The sequence below is a fragment of the Scleropages formosus genome, chromosome 1, assembly GCF_900964775.1.
Source record: "Scleropages formosus chromosome 1, fSclFor1.1, whole genome shotgun sequence".
In the NCBI taxonomy this organism is placed as follows: domain Eukaryota; kingdom Metazoa; phylum Chordata; class Actinopteri; order Osteoglossiformes; family Osteoglossidae; genus Scleropages; species Scleropages formosus.
The window spans coordinates 21,567,313-21,594,176 of record NC_041806.1 but is presented as its reverse complement, the minus strand read 5'-3'; the positions used below and the strand labels follow the sequence as shown (position 1 = coordinate 21,594,176).

Here is a 26,864-nt window from a genome sequence, read left to right as displayed (position 1 = left end):
GAGGGATTTTTCTACGGAGTCGAGAGCCCAAAGGCGACCGCTAACCGTTGCACTCAGCTAGGCAGTAGGCACGGTCACAGCTCCCCGCAGTCCTAACCCGACCAAAACATGTCTACGCCAGGATGGTGACGTCAGCTCTTGAGCTGCGTGGGATCCCGTCGTGCAGCGGGGAGGCTTATGTGTCCTGACAGCGGCAAAGGGGTGGGTGTGAAAAACAGGGCTGCTCCTCAGAGGCCAGGCCACAGGAAAGCAATGCGGCGCAGCTCGCGAGAGATTGACAAGTCGAGAGACGACGTTTCTCCCGTGGACGGGGCGCTGGGCATGCAGATAGCGTGTCCCTGAGGCTTCCTGGTTCAGGATGAAAGGTACTAGCGCCGATCACGTCGCAGATAATAAAAATGGGCGCTAACGTCTTATCTTTATTTGCGTATCAAAAAGGATTTTCGTTGCAGTGCTAACGCCTCCCGTGTGTTCCGGCAGCCTGGGGGATGTAGGGAATTGTGGGAAAATTGACAAGACAGCCACTCGCTCTCATTTGCATCATGGTCTTCTTGTTACCTAAGGCATGTGTGAGGGCCAGGTAAAGGCGAGAACATTTCTCTAGCATCCGTCCTGAGTAGCGCAACCTTCTGGACGGCAGCGCAACCTTCTTGCATTTAGTTGGTAACGATACTGAAAACACATTGACGTTCGGAAGGCTCTGGCCAGGGGACACCAGCGGGATGTGGTGCCGAGCAGCCTGCGCAACGGTACAGTACAGGCAGCGTATAGCTAGTGTACACAGTGGAGGGACTGGCATTTTCAGTGTGTGTTGGACACGGCGTAAAATATTTACAGATAGTGTACAGCGGGGAGGAAGTGACATTTACCGCATCGCGCGACGGTAGAAACGCACGTGTCAAATCTGTAGAGGTCTCCTTGAAAATGGGGACCGCGACCACGCGCCACTGAAACGTAAGAGGCGGTGACGTTTTTCGGGTTCCGTGCGGCGAAAAGCGCTTCCGCTCTGTCTCTCTTTCTGAACTGCGATCGGGGCAAAGGACCGGGGATGTCCAGGTGCGTGCGCGTGCGTGGATGTGAGCTGGAGCGGCGCGGAGTCGAAAGAGGCAACAAAAGCAGCCTTGGAAACCAAAGACACCCTTATGAGAAACCCCCGGGGGGCGCTGGGGCAGAGCGGGGCAGATGGGGGCAGATCTGGGCCCAACTAAGCACAAACACATCAGCGCATCTATAAGAGAAACGTAAAGAGAAGCGCGGAAAGCAGCCGACGCGGCACCATTTGGGCCAATATCGGTGTTCGCAGGGGAAGCCGACACGTATGAACTCGGCGTAAGCGTCACAAAACGGATGCAGTGCGTCCCCACCGGAAAACGAAGGCTGCATTTTACACGCGGGACGAAGAGTCCCTTCAAAACACCAAAATCTTCAAAACAGACTCAGTTATTTCATTGTCAAACATATCTATTCGTAAACTGCTTTTCGTCCTAATTTAAGGTTCTAAAAAGTTATTGGACGGCGGACTGTTAAGCGTCGAAGTCCCCTGATTTAACTTTTAAGACTTTTCTGAAATTATTTGTAACGCACGGGGGTTAGTGCTTTGCAAACGAACACGAGGGCTGTTTCTCTCACTGTCCCGCATGCGCGTCCAACAAAGGGACGCGCGTCGGCCCACCCGGACGCAATCGCCGCGCTGGTTTCTCCGAGCAGATGCGGCCGTGAAAGGAAGCCCCGTTTCCATGGCGCGGCTGCGCGTCGAGGAGCGACGCGCTGCTGTAGGCGGGAGAGACGGGACGAGACGAATCGGGGAAAGGAAGCGGGAGAGGAAGAAGCGAGAGCAGGGAGGAGAGAGGATACAGTGCGCCAGTGTTCTGGGAGCGTCCTCCCTCCCCCCCGGTCATCTGAGGTGACGGGTGGCCTCTCTTCATCTGCCTGGAAGGCAACGACAAACAGGATGAGACAGGGTCCCGCGAGGGCTCTGCCGCAGAGTCCGTGGTGACGTAGGAGGTCGGTGCATGCTGGGAAACCCCCCCCGCTGGATGGTCCCACGTCGGCGGAGCGCGGACGGTCCGCTCGGCGCCCTGCGTCCCAGACGCATGGGCTCCGGCCGAACTCCTCGGGGCCTGTAGCTCGGGAGGGCATTGGATCACGACAGGGAGAAGGCCTCGGGCTCGCTGTTACTGCCGCGACACGTGCAAAGCGAGACGATTACGTGAGGAAGGGGTTCGATCGGAGGGGCCCGAGTCAGGGGACCAGGGGTTCGGTGGTTCAGCGCAGGGGTCGGCAGCTTGATGGCCGCCGTGGCAACCCCCCCCCCGCCCACTGCTGACCCGAGCTCCCGCGCAGCGCTCATGCGTGACAGGGCTGACACGGCACGCTCGCGGCACCCGTACGAGTTCCCCCCCCCCCCGCCGACGCCCGGCCTCCACGATATCCGTGCCGCGGCTGGAACTATCACTCTCGTGGCGGCGCCGTTATCATTTTTCTCCAGCGCAAATTCCTTTCGGGCGTCCTCCATATGAGACAGCTAACTGCGTGTGAAATGACTCGGATCTAGCGAGAGACAAAGAGTCGCTCCGCCCTGCGATGTCAGAGGATCATAAAACACCTCGCAGACCACGCGGGCTCGAGCGAGGCCCACCCAAATACGGTCAGCCGCCCCCCTCACCGCGCACACGCACGCGCACACATCTCTCCCATCTGCGGTCCCGCACCCCCTACGCACCCCCCCTTCGGAGGCGAGAGCTGCGCAGCCGGCGTGGTGAAAAGCAGCCCCTGCCACTTTAAAGCATTATCATGCCAGGCAGCCGGCGCAGACAGAACGTAATAAATCGGAGAGTTAATTGAGAAGCAAACAGCATTATTTATAATCCTGAGCAGCGCAGTCAGGCCTGGGCAATTAGAGGGGCTGGGGGAAGGTGTGAGCGTGTGATAAATGTGCAGCTGCGTGTGTGTGTGCGCGTGTGTGTGCGTGCGCGTGTGTGCGTGCGCGTCGTACAGGCCCAGAAGGGTCCCCAAATCGTCACCCCCCCACCTCACAGTGCCCAGACGGATCTAGCTTTCATTTGGTCCTGAAAAACACACACACACACACACACACACACACACACAAGCGAGCGCGTATACCCCCCCCCGCACACAAACACACGCCCCCGTACAAAATCGCTCCGCTCATCACGCGCACCGTACGCACACCCCCACCGCCTCTCCGACAGCCGGCAGCTTCAATAATTAATCACCAGTCTGATGGTGTTTTCCTCTCCCCTCATCACAGGCCTCATTTCCATATCAGAGACGCGTGCGGCAGGTCCATTGTCTCCGCTGCCGCTTTGCTGCGCCTCGCTCCCCCGTGCTCCCCGTGTTCGTCGCGCTCCTCGCCCTGCCCCGCCTGTCCTGCGAGGGGGGGGGGGGGTCCTCCCGCACGGCAGGAGAGACCCCCCATCTCTACAGTGTGGCGCACGGGAGCGGGGGGTGGGGATGGGCTTCGCTCTTCCACCCGCGTGCGTCACGCTTTGAGATACGCGATGAGTGACAAAACAAAAGGGAGCGGGGGAGGCAGACAGCAGCGGTCGGGGTACGAAAGACCCCCCGGGGGCAGGACCCGGGACCCGGTCGGGCAGCGCGGCGACGAGGCCCCAGAAGTTACAGGAGGTGAGGAGCTGGGTGACGCGAGTCGGGTTCCCGACGAAGCAGTTACTATAGAGATGGGAATATTATAAGTGTGAGAGAATTTTAAAAGGACTATTTGGAAAAAAACGTGCCTTTGTTTCGAGGAACAGATGGCGTTAAGGACAAGGAGAAGGAGCCGCTGTAGCGGTTAGAGCCGCCGCCTTGCGCTCAGAGGAACAGGGGTTTGAATCCTGCTCCAGCAGAAAAGTCCCAGCTCTAGAAAGGGGGTGAATCATTGCAAGTTGCTCTACGGTGTCAAATGTCAGTTTGCAGCGGTAATTAACAGAATTTTCCGGAACGTTTCTCAGACGCGCGTTTCATCGGCTCTCGTTCTCTCCTGAAACTACAGACGACAGGTCGGTTTCAGGTGGAAGAGGGAGGTTTTTGCCCCGCGTGTTTTTATCGGTGTAAATGGGGGGGGTGTTACGGTTAAAACGGCATCGATGGATGCATGTAAAAGTATTTGGTTTAAAAGTGCCATTTTAAGTTTCGCGCTAAAAAAGGACCACGTTTAAAGGGCTGGGTGTACGGAAGGGCGCGGCTGAGCGTGGAGGACGTGTATCGGTAGGGAAGCGAGCCGACTGGGAATCGGTGACAGTCCACGTCCGTGCGACGGAGGCGGGAGTGGGGCTCACCTGCACCCTCCCGCCGCTACACCATTTCGTACTGGTTGGCAGTGATGACCCGGGACAGGCAGCAGGCCAGCAGCATGCCGATGAGCTGCGGGAGGAGAGAGAGGAAGAGCGCGAGACAGAGGGAGACGTCAAGGAGGATTGGGCGGAGGACGGTCGACGGCCCCGCGGCTCGGCGGCCCCCCGTCTGCGGCCCGCCCGCGGCGTGCCGTTTGCGCTTCTCGTCGCAGACGACGCGTTGCATCGAGCCAGGAGCGGCACGTGGGGCGAGTCGAAAGTCATCAAATAACGTGCTGCGTCAGGCTCCTAATTAGGAGAGTTTCGATCCACCCGGAGGAACTGGTAATCGAATCCACTCGCTCTAATTAAGATGACTGGGCTCCTGCCCCTCGTTGGCCGGGGGAGCCGTGTATTAAACCTACAGCGGTGAGGCGGCAGCTGGAGAGATGAATTCCTCTGACATCTTTTTTAATTAAATCAGAAGGGGGGGCGGGGGGCAAATCCTGAGGCCCGGCTCACACCCCCTCCCCCAGGCCACCCTCCCCCAACCCAGCCGGTGGAACCGGCCCTGTCACGCGCTATAAAGACGGATTAGATGCATTAGGAAGGGGAGGGGTGCGTGCCTCTAATGGGTGTCATTGATCTCGCCTGCCTTTTATTCCCGATAACATTTGCAGTTCAATTAATGGCTCAAGGATCCAGAAGAGCGGCGACAGCAGGCCGAGCAACGGGTCGAGCCGCTCCTACCGGCCCGCTGAGCCCATTAGAGCTGACTTGGGAGGGGGGAGGACAAAGCGGGTGGGTGAGATTGCGCACGGCTGTGAGACATCAGCGTTTGGCTCCGTCCGTCCGCTTGGCTCGGATCGGCAAAGTTTGGCCCGATCTGGCGCGGCTTGGCTCGGCTTAGCTCGGCTTAGCTCAGAAGCTCTTGACACGCAGTCCGACGGGAAGGGAGATCTAATGGAAGAAAGCGTCTCGGGTGCGGACCCCACCCCGCAGGAGACCGTGACGGACACCGACCGCGAGGGACGAGCGTCGGCAGTCCACCGAGTTAAACGGGTGAGGACCGCCAGAACTGTCTCAAACCCCCCGAAGGCGACAACCTGCAGTGATCTTTCCTCCCCGCCCTTAGATTATTTTACGCACCGCTCAGCTCGACGGGAAGAGGCACTGAGAAATGTTTCGAATCCATCGAAATAATAAATAAATTAAATCCTCTCCACTGAGCTTCCGGTGCACGTTGCATCTTCGACGTTCGTATTTAGAGAAGACTACATACCGTAGCCGACTGAGCCCTTGCCCTTATCGAGAGGGAGAACGGGTTGTTAGTCATACAGCTTTAGTCTTGCTATCAGTAATCAAAGACCCAACTCCCGACAGGCCATCTTGCTCGTTTCCCCCACTTATAAACGACCAGATATCGCACCCATCAGTCAGATGAGGCGGACCGAGACGAGGCTACCGGAGAGACCGAGTCTCCATGAGAAGGAGCGCCGTGAAAACCGTGGCGTACCTGTGAGCAGGCGATTCCAAATGTGACCCCGGCGATGATGCCCATGTTGGTCTCGATGAAGGAGGTCACCAGCTCGTAGCAGCCCTGCGGGAAAAGAGCCGGTTAGTGCGGATGGTTAACGGCGGCGCCGTTAAGCCACTCATCTGGGAGTCGGAGATTGAGCTGAGCGTGAAGAAACGTCACCCAGAAACACGGTGGACATGAAGGAGACGGTGTGCTGTGGGCTCCGGGTCCAGCGCGCTGAGGGACCGAAGAACACGGAGCTCCCTACGGGCCTGGTCACTGACCTGCTGGTACACCTTGCTGGGGGCGACGGTGCTGTTGCGGAGGTCCTGAAGGCTGCAGTCGCTCAGGTTGGAGCAGCAGCTGGGGGGGATGCCGTTGACGGGATAGTAGACACTGGTGAACCAGCTGGTGTAGTTCATCACCCCACAGCAACGCAGCTGGTCATGCGAGAAGCGAGAGAGAAAACATTAGCTGCTTCATTAGGCGCCTCGTCTCCGATAGCCATAAAGAGAAAAAAACTCGACCGTTAGCGAGGCAAAGGGGAGGGGATGTGGACATTCGGGCTGAGGGAAAGGGCCACGCGTCACATGGAAGACTAATGCGAGGACAAGAACGTGTGAATGTGCCGAGTGTCCCACTCAAGCCTGCAGGACTCACGCTGCGCTGAACGTTGTCCACAGCTACGCTCCTGTCGTCCTTGGCGTCGTAGTTCTGCACCGCGTCACTGTACGTCCTCAGGAAGGTGCCCTTTATCTGGCGGGGGAATCACGTGTACACTTTAGCAGTCCCCCCCCCTTCCATGATGCCGTCAATGTCACTGCCCTGCTTCTTACTGTCTTCGCTGAGCAAAACCATTGCGGTGGCCATTGCGAGGGTGAGAGACACGGGGGTCTGGAGTGATGCATTGTGGGTACACTTTTTCGGCGCGAGCCAAGGACACCCACCTCGTGGCGAAAGACAAAGCCGGAGATGCCTGCCACCAGCTCCGCAAGGAAGACCAGGGACAGGAACATGGCGTACTGAGGAGAGCGGGCGGGAGACAAACACCAAAGCCATTCATTTGCATAACACAGCATGGAGGACTGTGGGTAAGACACAGAGAGGGTGCCCCACTGTGCCTTTACCATTATTATTATTATTATTATTATTATTATTACTGTTTGTGGAAGGAATCACCGAAGCCTCACAGCACCTACACTGAGTACTTTGATGGGGTTTGACTTTGCCTGTCCTCCCCATGTCTGCATGGCCTTTTTCCAAGTGTTCTGGGGTCCTTCCGCAGTCCAAAGACATGTATTTCAGGTGGCGTAATGACAATAAACTGCCTGTAGTGTGTGTGTGTGTGTGTCTGAGAGTGCGGGACTGGAAAGTCATGCATCGGTGCGAAAGATAATGCGTGTTTTGTGTGTATGCGGCAGAGCATGTGCGAAGAAGCATATGACTGTGCGTGAGGGAGATTGTGCATGCGCGCACGTGCGTGTGTGTGTGTGTGGGTGTGTGGGTGTGTGTGACAAGGCGTCTTCCTTTAAAGGCCAACCATGTCTCCGCTGTCAGGGCCAAGCAATGTGGAGGCCTGATATTAAAATGCCAGAGGAGGCCAATTAAAGAGGAAAAGCGAGAGCGAGCGAGAGAGCGAGGTGGGGTGGGGGGGGGGGTTGTGCCTGACACACACAGATGGGGGGGGAGATGAGAGGGAGAGGGAAGTGAATGTGGGTGACCGTGTTGATCATCCCTGACAGCGCAAGATTAGTCAAACAATATTTCATTTCTTTAGCTGGCGCCAGAAGCCCCCCCCCCCCCCCGTGGCCTCAACAACAACAGAGGCAGGGGGTTGGCTGGGGGGGGGGGGGTCACCACGCTGACGTGCGTGGACCAGACGCGGCGGCTGCCGCCCTTCATCCGCGACTCGCAACCGGGTGGTTCAGGGGTCGGATCCCCTCCGCCGCCTTAGCTCATTCGCGGCACGACACCGTTGCAGTTCCCGGGCTCGCGCCACCGGAGCGCCGCCGAGGTCCTCTCACCAGCTTGAGCATCCATGGGCTTCCGCGGCAGGTGGCGAAGCAGCCGAAGAGGCCAAAGACGATGATGGTGGCGCCGGTGCCGATGAGCACGTAGGGGGCGTTGGTGGAGGTGTCTGCGATGAGCGAGATGTAGGGTCCAAGCATGAACTTCCCCCATACTCCCACGGCGAGGAGAATGGCCCCGGTGATCTGAAAGGAGGCAGGGAGAGTGTGGGGAGGGCAGCTGTTATGTCACATCACTGTGTCCCATCACTGTGACCCCCCCCTCTTTTGGGAACGCTGCACCAGCCGAGTTCCGCCTCTCGCACCCTGATCCGCCCGCCGGTCAACCCTCCTGTCCTTTAGCCCCACAGATGTCAAGGGACTAAATCGCAGAAGTCCCTTCGCTTCTCTGTTGTACCTGTAAGCAATACTTACCTGATCCCACTTGGTAGATGTTTACCATGGTAAAAACTCAGGCGCGCTGGATGAAGGCTGCGAAACGATACTGGCTTAGTGGCCGCGACGCACGGTCCTTTAGTGCCCCCTGGTGGTCAAGGAAAGACTATCGTGCCTTTTCGCATGGAGCACAAGCAGCAGGTTGGATTTCACTGAACTTTCCACGCTTTAAATGCTATTCACTTTATTACGCTGATAATAAATAAAAATATTATTTTCTGAGTATCAATACTATGTTTAAATGGATAAGCAGCTTCAACTGGGTTCATCTGGCCAGAAGGAAGCATCTTGAAAGATAGAAAATAATTGAAACAAAGGGCTTCATTTATTACTTCTAGAGATTTATTTGTAGTTATTATATAGATACATACACAGCTTGTCCCAATCTGGGTCGCAGCAAGCCGGAGCCTAACCCAGCAACACAGTGCGCAAGGCTGGAGGGGGAGGGGACACACCCAGGACATCCGGTCCATCACAAGGCACCCCAAGCGGGACTCAAACCCCAGACCCACCAGAGTGCAGGCACAGGCCAAACCTGCTGCACCACCATGCCCCCCACTATATAGATTTTTATTTTTTTTTTCTGAACCGCTTGTTCCATACAGGGTCACGGGGAACCGGAGCCTAACCCGGCAACTCAGGGCGTAAGGCGACACACCCAGGACGGGATGCCAGTCCGTCGCAAGGCACCCCAAGCAGGACTCGAACCCCACACCCACAGGAGAGCAGGACCCGGTCCAACCCACTGCGCCACCGCACCCCCCACTATATAGATATGTGTGAGTAAATGTAGAAATACATGATGTAACAGCAGCTTTGTTGTCCAGTGAAATCCAGTGCTAATTCCAGTGAGAAGAGGTCATGCAACACCAATACCGACCGGTCCTCTTTTCCTGGAGAGTTTCCCATGTCTGGCTGGAGACACTGAGGCCACTGGAACCGTGGACTGTCCACCTGCGGAGCGCTGAGCCCCCCCCCCCACGACAGCACGTGCCCCGGGAGAAGGGGAAGCATCGCCGCTCGCAGAGGCGCGGTTCCACCTGCTTCTGTTACATTGTAACCGGTGTATTTATTCATTATCGCTGACGCTTTTCTCCGAAATCACTTACAGCGTTAAGGTTGCAATTATTTACCCATTTATACAGCTGGGGAATTTTCCCAGAGCAATTTAGGGTAAGTATCTTGCTCAAGGGTATTTCAGCAGGAATTCAAACCTGCAACCTTTGGGTCCAAAGGCAGCAGCTCAAACCACTACTCTACCAGCTCTTACACTACAGTACCCCCATTCGCTTATGCGCTTCTGTCAAACTTTTTGTATAACCTTGATGACTTCGACATTTATTTATTTTTTTTGCATGCATTAAAAATCTGTATGTATTAAAAAAAAAAGAAAAACACAGAGTGTAAGAGCAGATGAACGTGATGAGGATACTTCGACACAGTGTATATCCCTCAGGGACCATCGCCACAGTGATGAGGATTAGAACAGCGCAGAGCGTATCTCTAACACATACGCAGCGTGTGTCTTTCGCTGGCAGGGGGTGCGGCTCCCCCAGGGGGGTCGGGGTCCAATGTGGAGTTTCCCCGGAACGAATGAGCAGCGTGTTTCCGTCATCCCTCACATTAAAGCACCAGTCACAGGTTTGTTAGATGCTTTGGCAGCGTCGTGATTAGAGCTGCTGCCTTTTGGTCCCAGAGGTTGTGGGTTTGAATCCCCCCTTCAGCTGTATTACCATTGAGCAGGGTGCTTACCCTAAAATTACCCACTTGTATTAATGGGTGGTAAATAATTGTAAGTAAGTTAACATTGTAAGTCACTTTGGATGAAAGTGTCAGATAAATAAATATATATAAAAATATAAATATAATTTTAATAAAGGAACTACGAATGGTAAAATTACTCTGTTAGAAGCCCCACAGGGTGGTATTCTAGGGGCAGAGATTCTGTGCTCAGGTGCCCCAGTGACACTTAGGCATCAGTCCAGAGGTCACTCATCTACACAGAGTGATACAGGTGGAGGGGGTGTGGTCAATTGGTATGTAAATTAGAGTGACCTGCGCCCTTCCTGCACAGCAGTCTAATTAAAAACAATTAAAACACAAATTTCTACTCAAAACCGCGGGAAGAACCCGAGGTGCGGGGTCTCACGGTCCCGAGGGGCCCCTGCAGCCGTCCCCTCGGTAAAAAACACAGCTGTAAGAACGCAGTCCATGCGAATCGCTACTCTGAGCTCCTGGGGCGGAAAAGGCCCGATTGCGGTTAAGGTTCCGGCTGTCCCGCGGTGCCGTGTGCCGTCTCTGCGGAGACTCACTCAGCTCGTGCCCTTCCCATTAGCCCGCTGACAGGTACCATTAATAACGGTGCTGACCCCGGGGGGCGCCGCCCTTCAGGGGAACGTGCTCGGGGGGCTGAATGAGCCGAGCCAGTGGGAGACAGTAACGCGGGGGCAGGGCTCCAACGCAGCTCTTTGGGCTCCTCACATGCTACCTTCCCCACGATACTAGCGGGTGGCACAGGGCTGAGAGTTGTTACCTTGCAATCAAAAGGGGGAGGTTTGAATCCAGTAGTACCCAGGAGCACAGAGCTTACCCTGACTTGCTCCAGTAAAAATGACCCCCATGCATATTTGGGTAAATCACAGTAAGTGGCTTCGGAGAAAAGCGTCAGATAGATGAATCACTGTAAATGTAAGTGTCATACCTGTCAGTATCTACGAAAAAAAATCGTTCTGTGTTAATCGCTCGTCCAGGTCAGGGGCGCGGTGGTCTGGAGCCTATCCCACAGACACAGGGTACTGGAGAAGTGAGGATGACATGTCGGTCCATTGCAAGTGTCACATATTTAAAGTGTAACAATAAAGGCACCATTAGGGGTGTCATACAGAACACTGTTTATTGCCCTACGCAGCACAGAAAGCCACAATACAACAGCAGGACCCCAAAGCCCAGGACACCAGGATGTTGTTGTTTCATCCCTAAAGCTTGGTGGGGCTAGGTCTTGTTTACCGGGGGGGGGGGGGGGGATAGGAACCTGGAATCTTACTGGGTGATTTCTGGACCTGCTGTCTCCGTGTTTCATTCGAAATGCAATCAGGCAGGTTACTGTTCCGTTCTGGATGGGGGGCGGGGGGGGGGGGGGCATGTGGGCTCACAGATGGAACCATGGGGCCTGGGGGGGTCTTTGAAGCACCCCTGCTGAGTGATGTGACGCACGCACCCCCCCCAATGCCTAATGCATTATTCACGGGGTTGTAACCGGTCGCTCGCCTCTCCGCTGCCATGTTCTGGAGCCGGAAAAGGGGGGGGGGGGGGGGCTCATCTGCAACCCTGTGCCCAAATGGGGGAGTGGGGGGTGACATCGACAAGGGTGGCCAGGGGGTCTGTGGCAAGTCCCCTGAGGTGATGCACACAGGCAACGACAGGCTGCGGGGACCCCGGCACCATTTGGGAGCAGATCTGAGCAAAGGATGTTGGGTCCCATCCAGTCTCTTCAAGGTGGTTGTGGGCATCACTGGTGGATCTTTCACACAGACCTATATAGCTGTCCAGGCGTGGTCACCATGCACAACTCGGGTCCGGAGTAAACAGACCAGGGGGGGCAGTGTGCCACAGTGGTGGGGCTGGACAGGGTCCACAGACGCCTGAAGGAGTTCATTACAGAGACACCGGTGCCATTGGGGTTGACACCCTCCAGGCGAGAGTGAAACCCTGCCCCGAAATAAGTGGCGCTAACACCTAGTGTGGGTGCTGTTGCCCCCGGTCAGAACGCGGCTAGGAACTCCAGCCACCCCGTCACACCCTGACATGTCTGTAATTGATCCACCGACTTCCCGCAGCTGGACTTATCGACTAATTAACAGCTGATGGAGTGAATAGCTGCCTTAATGGCGAAGCCCGAGAAGATCGCGGGGGGGGGTGGCGGGGTGGGGCGGGGCGAGGGGGAAGGGGGTGCGACGGTGGCTTGATCGACACCAATTTGCCAGCTTGGGCTCATCGGGGGCGAGGCGAGGCAGAGGCACTAATTACGTGGCGCCATGAAGAATGGCTTCTAATTGTGCCTGACAGGGGCGGGAGGATTAAAGGGCTCCTTTGTTTACCCGCCGGACCCCACAGTCAATCCGTCACGGCTGCCGTGGGCCGCAACCCGACAACCTATTAATAAGGATCATTTCATGGTGTGAGACACTGCTGCCCGTGCTGCCTGGTCTTCTCCCGGGGTAACAGCACAGGGGCAGTTGGGTAATCAATCGACACGATGGGCCTGTTCACAGGTGACGCTGGAGGGCTGAATAGCGGCGGTATCACGGGCTTCAAACTCGTACCGGGGGACAGGTAATGGGAGCGGCAGACCACGGTTCTGTAATCGTGTAACGTGACCCAGCTGCACTGAAGCAGATGCGGTTTACCGTGGTAAAGGAGCGTCGCTGCCTTGCATACCGGCAGGTTGTACCCGCTCGAATAGGTTGGAGTCACACCCTGCGCGATCCCGCTTTGGGACGCTTGTTTTAATTGGAAGCGCGTTCGCGGCAGATGCTCGATGACTCGGGAGGGAGACGGTGGCGCCACGGGAGCTCCCAGAGCGCCGCATGTGCACTGCCGGGCACATTACGCAACGCATGGTAATTAACGCCCAGAGGATCGGCGGCGCGCGGTGCGTTCCAAACACGTGTGTGTCTGTAACCGTGTTCCTGAGCTGCACAGAGGGGGGGCTTGGTGCTGATGAAAGGGACGGTTTTGCCCAAACAGGCAGAGGGCGTCCTTGATGAGCCTTCTGCAGATCACAATAGATCCTTCTGGGGGGGAGGGGGAGGTTGGCGGTACTTGTCGTGCCGCGGTCACATGGCAGCGGACGCCTCTTTGAGAAGAACACAAACAAAAAGGCGGCTTTGATACAAAGGAAGACGGCTCTCTTGTTCTGGTGCTCTTAGCATTTCACATAGAGGAAGCGGATCAAAGGCGGCACTGAGTCGCTGCTCTGCGGGTCTCCGGCGTGAGTCCAAACCCAGCGGTTCCTGTTCCTTTTTCTTCTTTCTGCGGAGCGGTTTTAGGGAGCTTTCACTCAGTCTGATGGCCTCGGTGAGGTACGGCGTTCAGGTTAGCGGCGGCGATTTTGCACAAGTGACCTCATTTCCTGTTTGGAAAAGACAGGGCTGCTCACGGTCTGCTTCCTGGTTCCGGTCCATTGCGATACAAATAGAATCAGGGCAAGAAGTGCTAACGTGCTAATAGCCATAACTACTCATTCAGACCGGTGCTAGTATGGTGGTTTCCTCCCACAGCCCAAAGACATAACTCTAAATTTCCCTTTATGTGTGTGTTTGTGTGTGTATTAGAACAAGCGGTTTCATAATAAATGAATGAATGAATGAATAGCCTGAGTGTTATTTATACACACCATACAAGCACTCTTAGGAATTTAGCAGATTGTTACCCAATGTAGTAAGTTACCCTGGACGAAGGAATCAGCTAAATAAGGAACGATGCTGATGGTCATCACAGGGTAGGAGTAAAGCTTGGGATGGTATCCAAATGAGTAAAAAACAATCCTTTATGAGTTCAAATACCTGTGAAAGATTCCGGGAGCTTCGGGTCATGAGTTCACTTCTGCAGTCGCACTGACTCAACACTGACTCAGGTTCCACTCCTGTCAGCCAAGCACAGAAAGCTGAGGCTGCGGTGGACACAGGCTCACCAAAACTGAACAGTTGAAGACTGGAAATACGAAACCGGGTCTGATGAATCTCAATTTCTGGTGAGGCACACAGATGGTAGGGTCAGAATTTGGCATCAACAACATAAATCCATGGACCCAACCAACCGTGGCTGCTGCTGGTGGTGGTGGTGTAATGGTGTGGGGGTATTTTCTTGCCATGCTTTAGGCCCATTAATACCAATCAATTGCTTAAATGCCGCAGTCTATCTGAGTATTGCTGACCATGTGCATCCCTTTATGGCCACAATTTATCCATCTTATAATGGCTACTTTCAGCATGATAATGCACCATGTCACAAAGCAAAAGTCATCTCAGACTGGTTTCATGAACATGACAATGAGTTCAGTATGTTGATGTGACCCCGTGCTCTTTAAAAAACCAGCTGAAGAAGGAAGAGTCCATAGGCATATAAAATCCAAATCTGGTTCTTGTAAATGCCAAGAAACATTTAACGAATTGAAGTCGGGGTAGATTTGTAACCTCAAGTTCTCATACTTTGGGGAACGATTGTGTGTAAGACAACATTAGCCCCTAGACAGTTGGACATGTAAGGAGCACCCCAAAATTCCAGTCCCATCCTCCTGCTGCAAATGAATTCCCATCAAGCATCCTCATGAGACGAGCCTTCGGCACCAACGCTCACTTGTTGCTCCAATGGGGACACACGGCGGGAGGACCATCAGTGGAACTCTGCTGTTTTATGGCAGTATAACACAGATCTCTGCAACACTGGGTGCCTGTGTGTGTGTGTGTGTGTGTGTGTGTGCGCGGACTTTCCACCCACCATGGGGCTGATGCTGGAAGCAGGGCACCATTGGGGCAAAATTCATCTTCTAAATAAAGACAAATTATTTTTCATGATTTTTAATAAGTGCTGCACTGCTGCCCAAGTGAATCTCAACTGTGGAGGCGTGACAAAAAAATGCAGGCGGACACCTGTGAGCACTACGCGCTTCCTGTTCGTCCCAACAAACCACCAAATTCTCCTCATATCACCACCTTGAACATTCGCTTCTTTACAGCTAGAGCTTCCAGAAAAAGAGTGAAGGCAGACAGCAGACACCACAGCCGACCTGAGCTCAATGCGTTTCCATAGCAACAGCATCCACCGAGGTGAAGCCGTACCGCGCCTGGCATTGAGCTACGGCGTCTCCGCCGATTTTCGGGGTTTACCGCCCCGCCTCGCGGTGTCTGGACCGTAACAGTTCGGTGGTACGGCTCAGCTGCGCAACCCCCCCCGATGACTCTTACTGCGGGGAGCACGGGAGGTGACGTTCATGTCTAGGATGCTAACTGCACTGTCTCCGTCGCTCCCTTGTTCCCTGGATCTCGCACTCTCTCTCTCTCACAGGTGCACTGATGTTTCCCGTGTGTCCAGATGTCAGGCTGTTTACGTCTAGCTGGTGGCCTCATGGGTAGAAGACGAGTTTGAAATAGGACTCCCCGGCAACCGCGGGTCAGCGGCGTCTCAAATGACACGTGTCAAGCGATGCCCCCCGACTCTCACAGCTCTCACCTCTTGGTGAATCACCTCCCCTGGTAAACAAGCAATCTCTGCACTCGCGTTTCACTTTGCTTACACCTCTCGCTAAACTCTGCGGGCTCCTGTCCATCAGACGTCCATCGGACGCCCATGACCGCACAGGCCCCTGGCGGGAAGCTGAGAGCGCTGCTGGACGGACGCATCACCGCGTTGTGTAACCGGAGCCGGCAGAGACGTCGATGTGCCGAGCGTCGCTACGGGAACAAGAAGATGAGGCACTTAGCATTCCGAGCGCGGCGCACACACACCCGCCCGCACACACTTGCTGCCCTACCCAGTTTATCAGAAACCCCAGAGCGCTTCAGTCTCCTGATGGAAAGGGAAACTGGCCCATCCACCCAGAGATAACTACCAGTGTCCTCTTTTGCTGACCCCCCCACCCACCCACCCACCCCCTCCTTCACACTCCCTTTGTCCTCCCGTCGAAGGCCGATTAATTCCACTGACGTACGAACAATGTTGTCCTTCACACTGTCCACCGTGCACAACGGCAGGAATAAAAATGGTGTGAAATGGGGGATTTTTCAAGTAATGACACAGCGGAGGCAGCGCCGATAACTGTGAATGTTATTATCTATAAGCACCGTGAAACGTCGCTGCCAGATTTTATTGAATTCTGTGCCGTTTGGCCACTTCTCAGATAAGATGATGAATAATGATGACGATTAGCGGCCTGATTTTACACTGTTCCGCAGGCGATGTGCACCATTATGTCTATATTGCATGAAGCCCAATATGAAAATCATGCATATCGCTCATATTGCATCACACATACAGCTCGCATATAAAGATGATTCGGTGAACGGTGACTAAGCGCACAGTACGATGGCGACACCATAAACAAAGCTGAAAACGGCAGAAGTTCGGTCACGGCATACGGCGAGGCGTACGTGCAGTTATACATACTTCCTAGACTGCAGCAAAAATCCCTTTACTTTCAGGTCTCTATTCTTCTATTCTATTAAACATACATTTAATAATACATTAATAAAAGACCTCTATATAAAAATGTATTTCCTGAGGGATTTCCTTTAAAAGCGAGATGTGCGTCACTTCGGAGAAATGCTAAACGAATGAATGCGAACGTAAATGCTAGACTACTGCACATGGCACAAAATAAGGACGTGTGTTGACATTAAAAGGCAAGACCTGGGTTTCTGTTTTAATGCCAAGTATGTTTGCACACACATGTGGTCAGGCACGGTGGGTGTGTCTTCATACATATTTAACACACAAAACAACATCAAAGCGGCAGGGTAACCATAAAATAAAAGAGTTTGAAAAAAACACAATTAATAATGATAATAATAATAATAATAATAACAACACATCTCACACACACATTGTCTGAAACCGCTTGTCCCATGCGGGGTCGCGGAGAGCCGGAGCCTAACCCAGCAACACAGGGCGAAAGGCCAGAGAGGGAGGGGACACACCCAGGACGGGATGCTAAACCGTCGCAAGACACCCCAAGCGGGACTCAAACACTAGACCCATCGGAGAGCAGGACCCGGTCAAACCCACTGTGCCAACACACCCCGTAATAATAATGATAATAATAATAAAGAGCGTACAAAGAGTACAGTACAAATACTCAGAGTGATGTGTATGAGCGCATGTAAGTAATATGATCACAGCTGGAAATAATAAAAGATTAAACAAATAGGTGCAGTTGGCGTCACGCTAATAAATACATTATTTTAGGCTATATAACATGCTCTCAGTCCACATCTCACTTGCATTAAATTAGCTGACAGGTGGACACCGAGGGCGGAATGGCGACGTCCATTCAGGTGTGGGTACGGATGATGATGTGCACCAGAGAGGCCGATGAGGGACCGCGGTTGAGGGAAACTGCTCTTTTAGCGCCTCGGTGTTTCAGTCCCATTTGTCCTCGACCTCCTCCAGGAGGGAGGGTCTGGAACACGTCACGACCTGGCTGGGAAAGGACTGCGATGATTTTAGCTGCACGCTTGCTGGACGTGGTTCACGGAATGGATCGGAAACCCTAAAGACGTGTGAGGGGTGTCCCACGGTGCTTTAGGCCCCCATATTCCCACCTCTCACACTGAAAAAGAAGGACCCTCCCAGCCTCCAAACTGCCAGTGGAGCTGGAGAGGAAAGATCACCGTCTCTTGCCTCCACATAATGTTGAAGGCGATGGAGAGAGAAGTCTCGTTACGCACATTCGCTTACATATGCAAGTACTTAGTGGAAAGCAGTGTTATGGAGAAGCGGCAATATTGCGGCCGCTTTCGTTCCTTGCAGTTATTATGGCTCCGATCAAAGCAAATGGGCCCATTGCACCAGCGGCTATGACTTAATGGCTTTTGCCGAAGCCAGTGACCCAGCTGCAGCGTGGAAGAGCCCCCGCTTCCTTCCGCCAGTCCTCGGATTGACAGAGTGCGGCGAAGGCGTGCGGCCAGCGCTCAGCCCACGGGGGTCATGACCCCCTCTACGAACCCTGAGCAGAGGGTGCGCTTAAGACTGATGTACCGAACAGAGCGGGGCTGGAAAATAATCACCCCCCCGCCACTGCTCCATTAATCTATTCTTAGGCAACTCTCTCCTCATCGAAGACTTTCGGTGGAATGGATCCCCGGCACAGGAAAGATCAAGCTGAGCTTGAAGTTCCGCGGTGACCAGTGTGACGCAGCCTGGCCTCGCTCCCAAGACTCCCCCTCCTCACCCTTTGACAGCTGAAAGGCCGCCTGTCCGTGCACCCTGGCATCTCCGCGACGACGGTTAAGGTTTACGAAAGCACTATAATAAGCCATATAATGAGGTGGTGCTGCTGGAGGATTTGGTTCTTCACATGAGTCACTCGTTACGTGAAGCACCGAGATGCCTAATGCTGCGGGAGAAAAAAATAGCTGCGATATTGCTCATCCCCGCCGGCAAACAAGTGGCCCAGCTGGGGGATTGAAACACTCCTGTAGCTGCATATGGCACTTCTGCTTTGCTCCAGACAGCGTACCGCATGTTCTAGGCTGCGCTGCACAGTACAGGTTTGTCAGTACTGAACACGCACACGCCTCGTCTCATTTGCATTCAACAAATTATTACTTTTTATTTAGCAGACACCTTTATCCAAAGTGAATTATTTACACACGCAGTGTTCTTACTGCATTCATTCAGGGGAGGAATCTTGATCAAGGAGGTGGGATTTGAACCAGAAACCTTCAGATACACCCACACACACACACTGAAACCACTTGTCCCAAGTGGGGTCACGGCAAACCAGACCCTAACCCAGCAGCACAGGGCGTAAGTCCGGAGGGGACACACCCAGGACGGGATGCCAGTCCATCACAAGGCACCCCAAGCGGGACTCGAACCCCAGACCCACCAGAGAGCAAGACCTGGCCAAGCCCGCTGCGCCACTGCACCCCCTTCAACCTTCACATAAGATGGTGATAACCCTAACTTTTACACTACCTGCTCTCCACCTGGTCCAGACTGCCGTTGCACGAGTTGTGTTTGACCTGTCAAAGCATTTCTGGGTATCTCCCCTCCGTTGGCTTGTCTTGGCTGCTCATGCTAAGTTCAAGACTGGTTAAGGCCTACAGGACGGTCAACGGATCCGTACCCAGTGCCTGCAGGGTCCCCACCATCCCTACAATCCAGCAAGGATGCCTGTGCTCCTCCATCTCTGGCCCACTCACAAGGGGTCAAAATTGCAAGTCCACGTGTTCTTGGTTCTGGCCCTGATGTGATGGAATGGGCTCCCTCCATCCCTCAGAGCTGCCGAATCCCTTTCGGCATTCAAGAAGGGTCTAACTCATCTCTTTCAGACCCACTCTTCTGCCGATCTCCTAACTGCTCCATAAGCTTGTGTCACACCGATGCGTAACCTTCATTTTGGTATTTCTACCTATGCTGTACCACACTGTTCTTCGAAAATTTGGTGCATAACGTGGGCGAATATGATAGATGAGCAGAGGTGAAAAAGCCAAAGAGAGGGTAATATATGAGTGTCACAGTGAGGTGGAACAAAAAAAGGAGACAGGTCTCCTTAGTCAAGAGTTCATAAGTAGGGGACCCACCGTACTGAGAATGAACATCATGCGTAAAGCCAAGGTTCTTTAACACCACGGTAAGTTTAGTGCAGCAGGACCGACCTTCGTGACACTCAACGCAGCGTCAACCAGTCCGAGATGCTGCGGTGACAAAGCGTCCTCAGTCGCGCTGGAGTCACAGGAGACGATGGAGCATAAAAATGCAAATGTGTGAATAAATGATATTTCCTCGAAACAAGATGAGCCCCCCCCTCGTCTCCCCTGCTGCTCACGGCGAGCGCGGGGGCTGCAAGCGGTGGGAGACGGGCCCATTTTCCATCACGCGTCTCAGCGGGACGTCGTCCCTGCCTCCCAGCCTTTAAGAAAAATAAGCGCAATAACGTGTGGCGAGGCGCCACGGGGCTTTAAATCACGCGGCGTAATGCGAATGCGACGCTAACCGCCGGCCGCGCTCCGATACCGCTTCTCGGGGAGAAATCCGTCATGGTGACAAGGCCGCGTAAACGCGCCGACAGCTAATTACAGAGCCGCTTTCGCTACGAGCTCCCCATAAAAGCGCTCGCTGAACTGCCGAGAAGGAGAGACTGATCCCCCCCCCCCCACCCCACCCCCTCGGTCAGGTTCTCAGAAATCCAAAAGAACCAGCCAGCTCTAAATTCCACGATGAGGAACTAATTGCTCGTGTCCCCAAACGGACCACCTTGCCGAAGACCTCTGGCCCCTTTTCAGTCCTGCTAAGTGCTAGAGTTTCACATTTCGCATGTTCTCCACGACCCCCGTGCCTTTACTGGTCTACCGATCTACCTTTTTATTTTATTTTGCTTTGGAGAAAATCATCTGCCAAATGCATGGGTTCATTTTTTTCTTTTTTTTTTTTTTAAAGCCAGATCTAGCATCAAGCAGGCCGCAGTGGTGGGGGTACGCTGTCAACTCCGTGTTAAAACAATCCGGAGCTTTAGTGAGTAAAGGTCAGGAAAGGCGGGTGAAGGACCCTCACATTTTAGTGCTCAGGTGATGGATCTGTTTCCCTGCTGAGAGAATTGAGATGCCCTGCGACCCCCGGCGGAGCTCGAGATGCAGATGCTGCCACAGCGGTGGTCTACACAACTTCGGCCCCAGCAAACCATCCCACGGCTCTCGAACCGGAGGCCAGGCCTTCGCTCCGGCCTGCTGGGAACCTCCCCTAACACAGTGGATCCGAGGACAATCCAACAGCTGACTCTTCCCACCTAGACCTCTCAACGAGGCTTTGCAGCACACGTTGGCTTCGGGTTTCTCCAGCACTCCATGCCATCGAAAGCCCCAAAATGACAAATGGTGCTGTATATACCGCTCAACGTACTAAACAACATTCCATGCCATCAGCGCAGTAAGCCTTTAATCCCCAGAAATGGAAAACACCGGGGACTGTTATGGTTATAATTAAGATTTGTAATGCGCATAATATATTAAAAATTACATTTTTACCATTTATACTTTCATGAGGTGAGAGCATGCAGTGAGCTCTAAATCTTGTCTGAGACCTTTTTTTTCCCCCCCCAAGCACCAGATTTTTTTTCCCCAGAGTTAAAATTTAGATTCTTATGGCAATAACCCATTGCCTCCGATGAAAAAAGGTTCAATTTGCCAAAATGCCAGACCTTTAAAAGTAAAGGACGGATGAACACTGGCACTACATACAAATCGGGCTGATTTCATATCCGTGTTATCCGGTGACAAATGAATCGCACTTGGGGTGCAATGACTCGAGGCAAGAAGCTCCAGTAGCGGCGACTGATGGGTAAACGGCGGCGCGAGCAGATCTCACGCTCGGTGGACGCGGTCGTCGGATTCCCCGTTTTAATCACGCTTTGATTACGCACAACATGACAATGATGAAGGGGTCCGTTTCCCGAAACGGCCACGGAATCACAACGACCGTATTAAGTGTCGTTACCATCTTTTAAACATTCTGGAAAGTGCAAACAACATTAATGATGCATATTACAATCGCTGTAATTCGGCAACGGCTTCGGCCATGACGATGGGTAAGAGCCCCAGATCACCGCAGCGGCCGTAAACTGCTGCACCCTCCTCGGCGCTGGCTGAGACACCGTTGACGACAAATGTGGACTAGGTCTCAGATCCTCCCAGCAGAGACCACCAGTATTAATATATTATAATTTCCCTACCAATGTGGCTTTCTGGAGGCTCTGATAATGTGCACTTTACCCTAATGAGAATGTAATGAACCCGCTGTTACAGCGCTCCGCCTGCCTGTCCTTTCTACGTGGCTTTTACCGAACAGTTGACGGCTGCTCGTATTCCACCCGTCTGCAGAGGCAGAAATTTTGTAGGGAAGCAATTCAGGCTGAACATCTCGAGCGAGAGTGCAGCATCCAGACCTCAGCTGGGGGCTTCAAGTTGGGCTTCAACTTGAGCTGACAACCATTGAAGTTTTTGATGGTCAAATGCGTCCTGCAGGGTTGCATCCCAGTACTCTGCGAGTCCATCAGGCTGGATTTAGCGTGCTGAATGAGGAGAAGGCCACTGTGCAAACCCTCCGGCACACTGCCGCTGCAACGGGAAACACTTCCCTGCTGTGTATCACGAGGTCATATTCCACTCGGTGTATCGTAGGGTCAGTGCTGCGGCCAAGCAGTTCTTCTCGAAGCATGGAGACGGCACCACGTTGACCCAGCGGCTTTGCCCCGCTCACACATTCAGCCTGTAATAATTGCAGAGCATGATGGTCAGGGGGGAAATCTGGACCTTGAGAAAATGAGTGTGGCACTTGACACTGTGACAATGTGATATTTCACCATAAATGAGTGTCAATTTTAGGGCTCGGGAACGTATGAAATTTCCTGCCACTGAAAAGAACGGTAATTGCACCTTTGACTTACGGGAATTCGCCTTACGAAGGGTTTTCCTGGAACTAATTTCCTTCTCCAGGCAAAGGATGGCTGTAGTTGGTTTTGTCATAGTGTCCGTGTGCTTTGCAAAGTGAAATGTGCTGTAGGCACCGCAGGAAACAGCTGCTGTGGGAATGAAATGAGTGGTTGACTGGGCGAAAACGCCACTGTACTGACTGAGCCCATCGTATGAAAAAAGTGCATATATCCTCATTCTGAGTGCGTTATCTAGGTGCAACGAGGACGTTTCTTGGCCGCTCTGCATTGACATGAGGTCAATCCCTCAATGTTCTCCAAAAGTGTGAGGGTACCTTCATCAGGATCCCAACACAACGCCGGCCCACGCATTAAAGTGCATTAAACTCACACAAATCGAGATTATACACATATCCTCTTGCTCTACGAACGGTCTCATCGCCTCTTCGTCTTTGCTATGCTACGATATCTGGGGAAGGCAGGAGGGAAAGATTGACGCTGACTGCTCCGATTTAACACATCTGTGGGACGGTCTGCCGAGTCCTCCTCGTCTGCAACGAAAACACGGAATTTACTGGTTCGCTCACAACATTTTGACCACGTTCCAAGTGAACTAATTAACCGTGCTGAATTAAATGAATGAGGCTCAGGCATTAAACTGTAAAAAAAAGCACAACAAAATACCCTCATTTAAGCCGCTGCCAACACATTGATTAATTAGTACAATCTCGTTTTTTTTTTTCCCTGTGACTAATAACCACGCGAGCACAGAATCGGTTAGTCCTATCCTGAGGACGCCTGGTTAATGAGCGGCTCTCCCTTCCGTGTCACTAGAGCCGTATCTACCAAGGTGCTTTATTCTTAGCGACATCTACGAGGGTGTTTAAAATCAGCCTTTAATTTTTAAGCGATACATCTTTAATGTTACTTTTAATAATCACCCGATAAAAGATCCCGTTTTTATTACGGAAAAATAAAAAATGTATATATCCACCCATTCATCACTTTTCGGTTCCGCTTTTCCAGTTTTCAGTTAGTGGTTTATTTACAGGTAGTTTGCAGCAATAAATACAAATATTCCTTGTCATTTATTATTACAAATTGCTTCCTCATTGCCATGGCAGAAAAACTGAGCAAAAAGGGTAATCATTATTTTTAATGACAGAGAACGACAGCTAATCTCTCCAAAAACTCGACGTAATACATAAAGGAGATCACAGCAGCTCTTCATTCGATCTTCTACCGGTTCCGAAATGAGCCGCTGACCATGTGCGCCAGCTCAGCCGGCCCTTGTGCACCGAATCGCTCAACTGCTCAATGTGATCATTTTCGCACACGTCACATTAGTGATTACACTGGGAAGAAGTGTAAAATGGATGTAACGCGGGAATAAAACCCTCTCTCATTAAAATTTCTTGAAGGCCACATTCATTTCTCATGCAAGGACCAAGGCATGAGAATTAAAACTAAGTGGCTAGAATTACACCTTTAAAATATCTTCGAGACCCAACATTACAGGGACAAAGAGGAGGAGAGAAGCCACCACTTTGGGTCACTTGGACTGGTGGATTCACTGCGGACCCGTTTCCCGTGGGACGGTGGACACCACTGGGGACACCAGAGCCTCACTCCTGGCTGTCACACTGCCTTGTGCTTCCTGTCTGAACGCACGGGACACACTCAGTGACAGCATGTCCCCCTACAGTATGGTGATCTCCTACGGTGCTCCGATCGCAGTACTTCCAACAGCTGACACAGCGGACACACAAGTCAACGCCCCGAGGCTACTGGTTTACATCCTTCGTCGGGAAAACTCTGAGTGTCCTCTCTAAAAATAACACCGATATCGGCGTGGTACACAAGTACAGTCCATAAGGCAGCATATTCTGCGATTACAAAGCACCTCAGTCTCAAGCCTGCGCTTGTCTGCAACGACTTATCAAACGTGCATTTTGATTCGCACAAAGTTATGATTATTTTCTTATTTAAATGAATCATTTAGTGTAACGCATAGTATGACCCATTGGTGTAGCTTTTGGGACATAAAGCACCTTGCAGTAACAAGTTTGCATTTCACTGTTACCTACTACTACTACTACTATTATTGATATTATTATTATTACCTCATAATAATAACAATTTTAATAATACTAAGTCCAAGGGTGCAGTGGTTAGCGCTACTACTGTTGGACCAAATGGTCGCAGGTTCGATTCCCACCTCCAGTTGTGATATGCTTGAGCAAGGTATTTACCCTAAAATTTCTCCAGTTAAAAAAAAAAAATTCCCCAGCTGTATAAATGGGTAAATAATTGTAAGTACCTTAACTTTGGGGGGTGTGGTGGCGCAGTGGGTTGGACCACAGTCCTGCTCTCTGGTGGGTCTGGGGTTCAAGTCCTGCTTGGGGTGCCTTGCGACGGACTGGCGTCCCGTCCTGGGTGTGTCCCCTCCCTCTCTGGCCTTATGCCCTGTGTCACTGGGTAGGCTCTGGTTCCCTGTGACCCTGTATGGGATGAGTAGTTCTGAAAGTGCGTGCGTGCGTGCGTGTGCCTTAACTTTGTAAGTTGCTTTGAAGAAAAGTGTCAGCTAAATGCACACACAATGACTACAACCACTTCTCCTGAGCAGGGTTATGGCAAACTGGAGCCTAACCTGGCAACACGGGGCGCAGGGGTGAAGGGGGGAAGGAACACACCCCAGATGGGATGCCAGTCCATCGCAAGGCACCCCAAGCAGGTCTTGAACCCCAGACCTGCCGGAGAGCAGGACAAACCTGGCTAAACCTGTAGACCCCATGAGCTGAATGAATAATTGTAATTATAATAATAAAACTTGCACTATAACAAAAACCTAAAAGACATGTCCAAAACTAATAAAAGCAAGGAGGAACACAGTGAACATGAAGGTGCCTGAGTTACGTTGTGGGATATTTTAACAGGACAGCAGCGAAGGGGGTGGAGCGAAGGGGCTGCTGAGGTCGGGGAGTGCGAGTGCGATCACACATTTCTAGGCTATTCAGGGCTTGAGGCCCATGGGGGGTCAGGGGGAGGGAAGGTGAAAGGAGAGCTGCCTCATCCACGGGGATGGGATACAGTGGGCGGGGTCGGGCCAGTCCAGCTCGGCGTGTGCGGGCACAGCAGAACGGCCCGGCGCCGGTACTATGCTGCGCTATGCGACCGAAGGTCTCATCCTACTGGGGTTTAGTCAACCTTCTGCTCCATCCTGTGACAGCTGGTCCAGGCAGGAGGCCCACTGGGGGGGGAGGATTCTCATCACACGGCCCAAGAAAACAACAGTTTGTGTTCATCTACAGCACTGGTGAGATTACGCAGGACGCTTCACATGTACTGTAGTACCTTCACATGTGTTGTGTCTTATCAGGAATTAATACCATGATATTTTTAGTGTTATAACTACGGGGTGGAGGGAAATCTGCGCAGAAGAAATCGGTCGGTCTTGTCCTTTGGGTCCAGAATGTTGCAGCACTGACTGAAGTGCAGAGACACACAAAGGTGGCCAGTAACAAATTACATTTGCTCTGTTTACTACAGTACTCTGTTTTACTTTGGTAAATTCCGAGAGAATTTCAGAGTAATTTTCCCCACTGATCCTTTTTATTTTTACTCTTACTTTGTAAAGAAAATCACTGCTGGATTTTTTTATATTTGCTGTTTTAACTTTTCTTAAATCAAGTCACTTTTACTGTGAACCATGAGCGACACCTCATCACCTGACTTCACTGAAATTGTTGCCAGTTAATTTTCCTCTGTACCACACACACACTTTCTGAACTGCTTGTCCCATACAGGGTCGCAGGGAACCGGAGCCTAACCCGGCAACACAGGGCGTAAGGCCAGAGAGGGAGAGGACACACCCAGGACGGGACACCAATCCGCCGCAAGGCACCCCCAGCGGGACTCGAACCCCAGACCCACCGGAGAGCAGCACCCAGTCCAACCCACTGCGCCACTGCACCCCCTCCTCTGTACCAGTTACATAATTTTGTTTTTCTGAATCATGAGCAATGCTCCCTCCCTCACGGTCAGGGCTCCTTTTCTCCGGATTCCACTGGCCAGAGTCAACCATCGGTCAGTTTCCCTCTGGACTGACAGTGTGGGTGAAGCTTGGTTTTTGGGGAAAATCCATGGCTTCAAATTCAGGATATGTCAATGAACTCCGAACAGCTAAACCATTTGTTTGAAATTCATGCTAAACTAATTTACACGTTTACCCATTCGTACAGTGTATTTACAGTGGTCAAAGACAAAGAGGAGTAGCAGGACAGGATTCGCTGGGGGACCCTTGGGTTACAAGTCATTATTCCTAAAACTACATCACTGACTGTCGAATAATAACAAAACCCAGACACAAAGGACCAGACTTTAAAAAAATATATATATAACTATGTTTAGAAGACACTTTTCACCAAAGCGGCATTCCAATG

At 52.5% G+C, this 26,864-nt stretch overlaps 1 protein-coding gene across 2 annotated transcripts in view; it reads right to left on the bottom strand.

Moving 5' to 3' along the window:
• Window positions 1-351: 351 nt before the first annotated feature.
• Window positions 352-26,864, bottom strand: part of LOC108933113 (tetraspanin-7-like) — a 32,712-nt gene continuing 6,199 nt past the window's right edge. The window contains exons 2-8 of one of the 2 annotated variants that reach the window (XM_018749939.2): window positions 7,839-8,027; window positions 6,762-6,836; window positions 6,475-6,570; window positions 6,099-6,254; window positions 5,812-5,895; window positions 4,302-4,386; window positions 1,823-1,929 (exon numbers count right to left, since the gene is read on the bottom strand). In XM_018749939.2, the coding sequence (XP_018605455.1) occupies window positions 4,318-4,386; window positions 5,812-5,895; window positions 6,099-6,254; window positions 6,475-6,570; window positions 6,762-6,836; window positions 7,839-8,027 (669 nt within the window). In that variant the 3' untranslated portion in view covers window positions 1,823-1,929; window positions 4,302-4,317. Of the gene's footprint in view, window positions 1,930-4,301; window positions 4,387-5,811; window positions 5,896-6,098; window positions 6,255-6,474; window positions 6,571-6,761; window positions 6,837-7,838; window positions 8,028-26,864 lie in introns of both variants that reach the window. The other variant, XM_018749938.2, reaches the window with a different exon arrangement.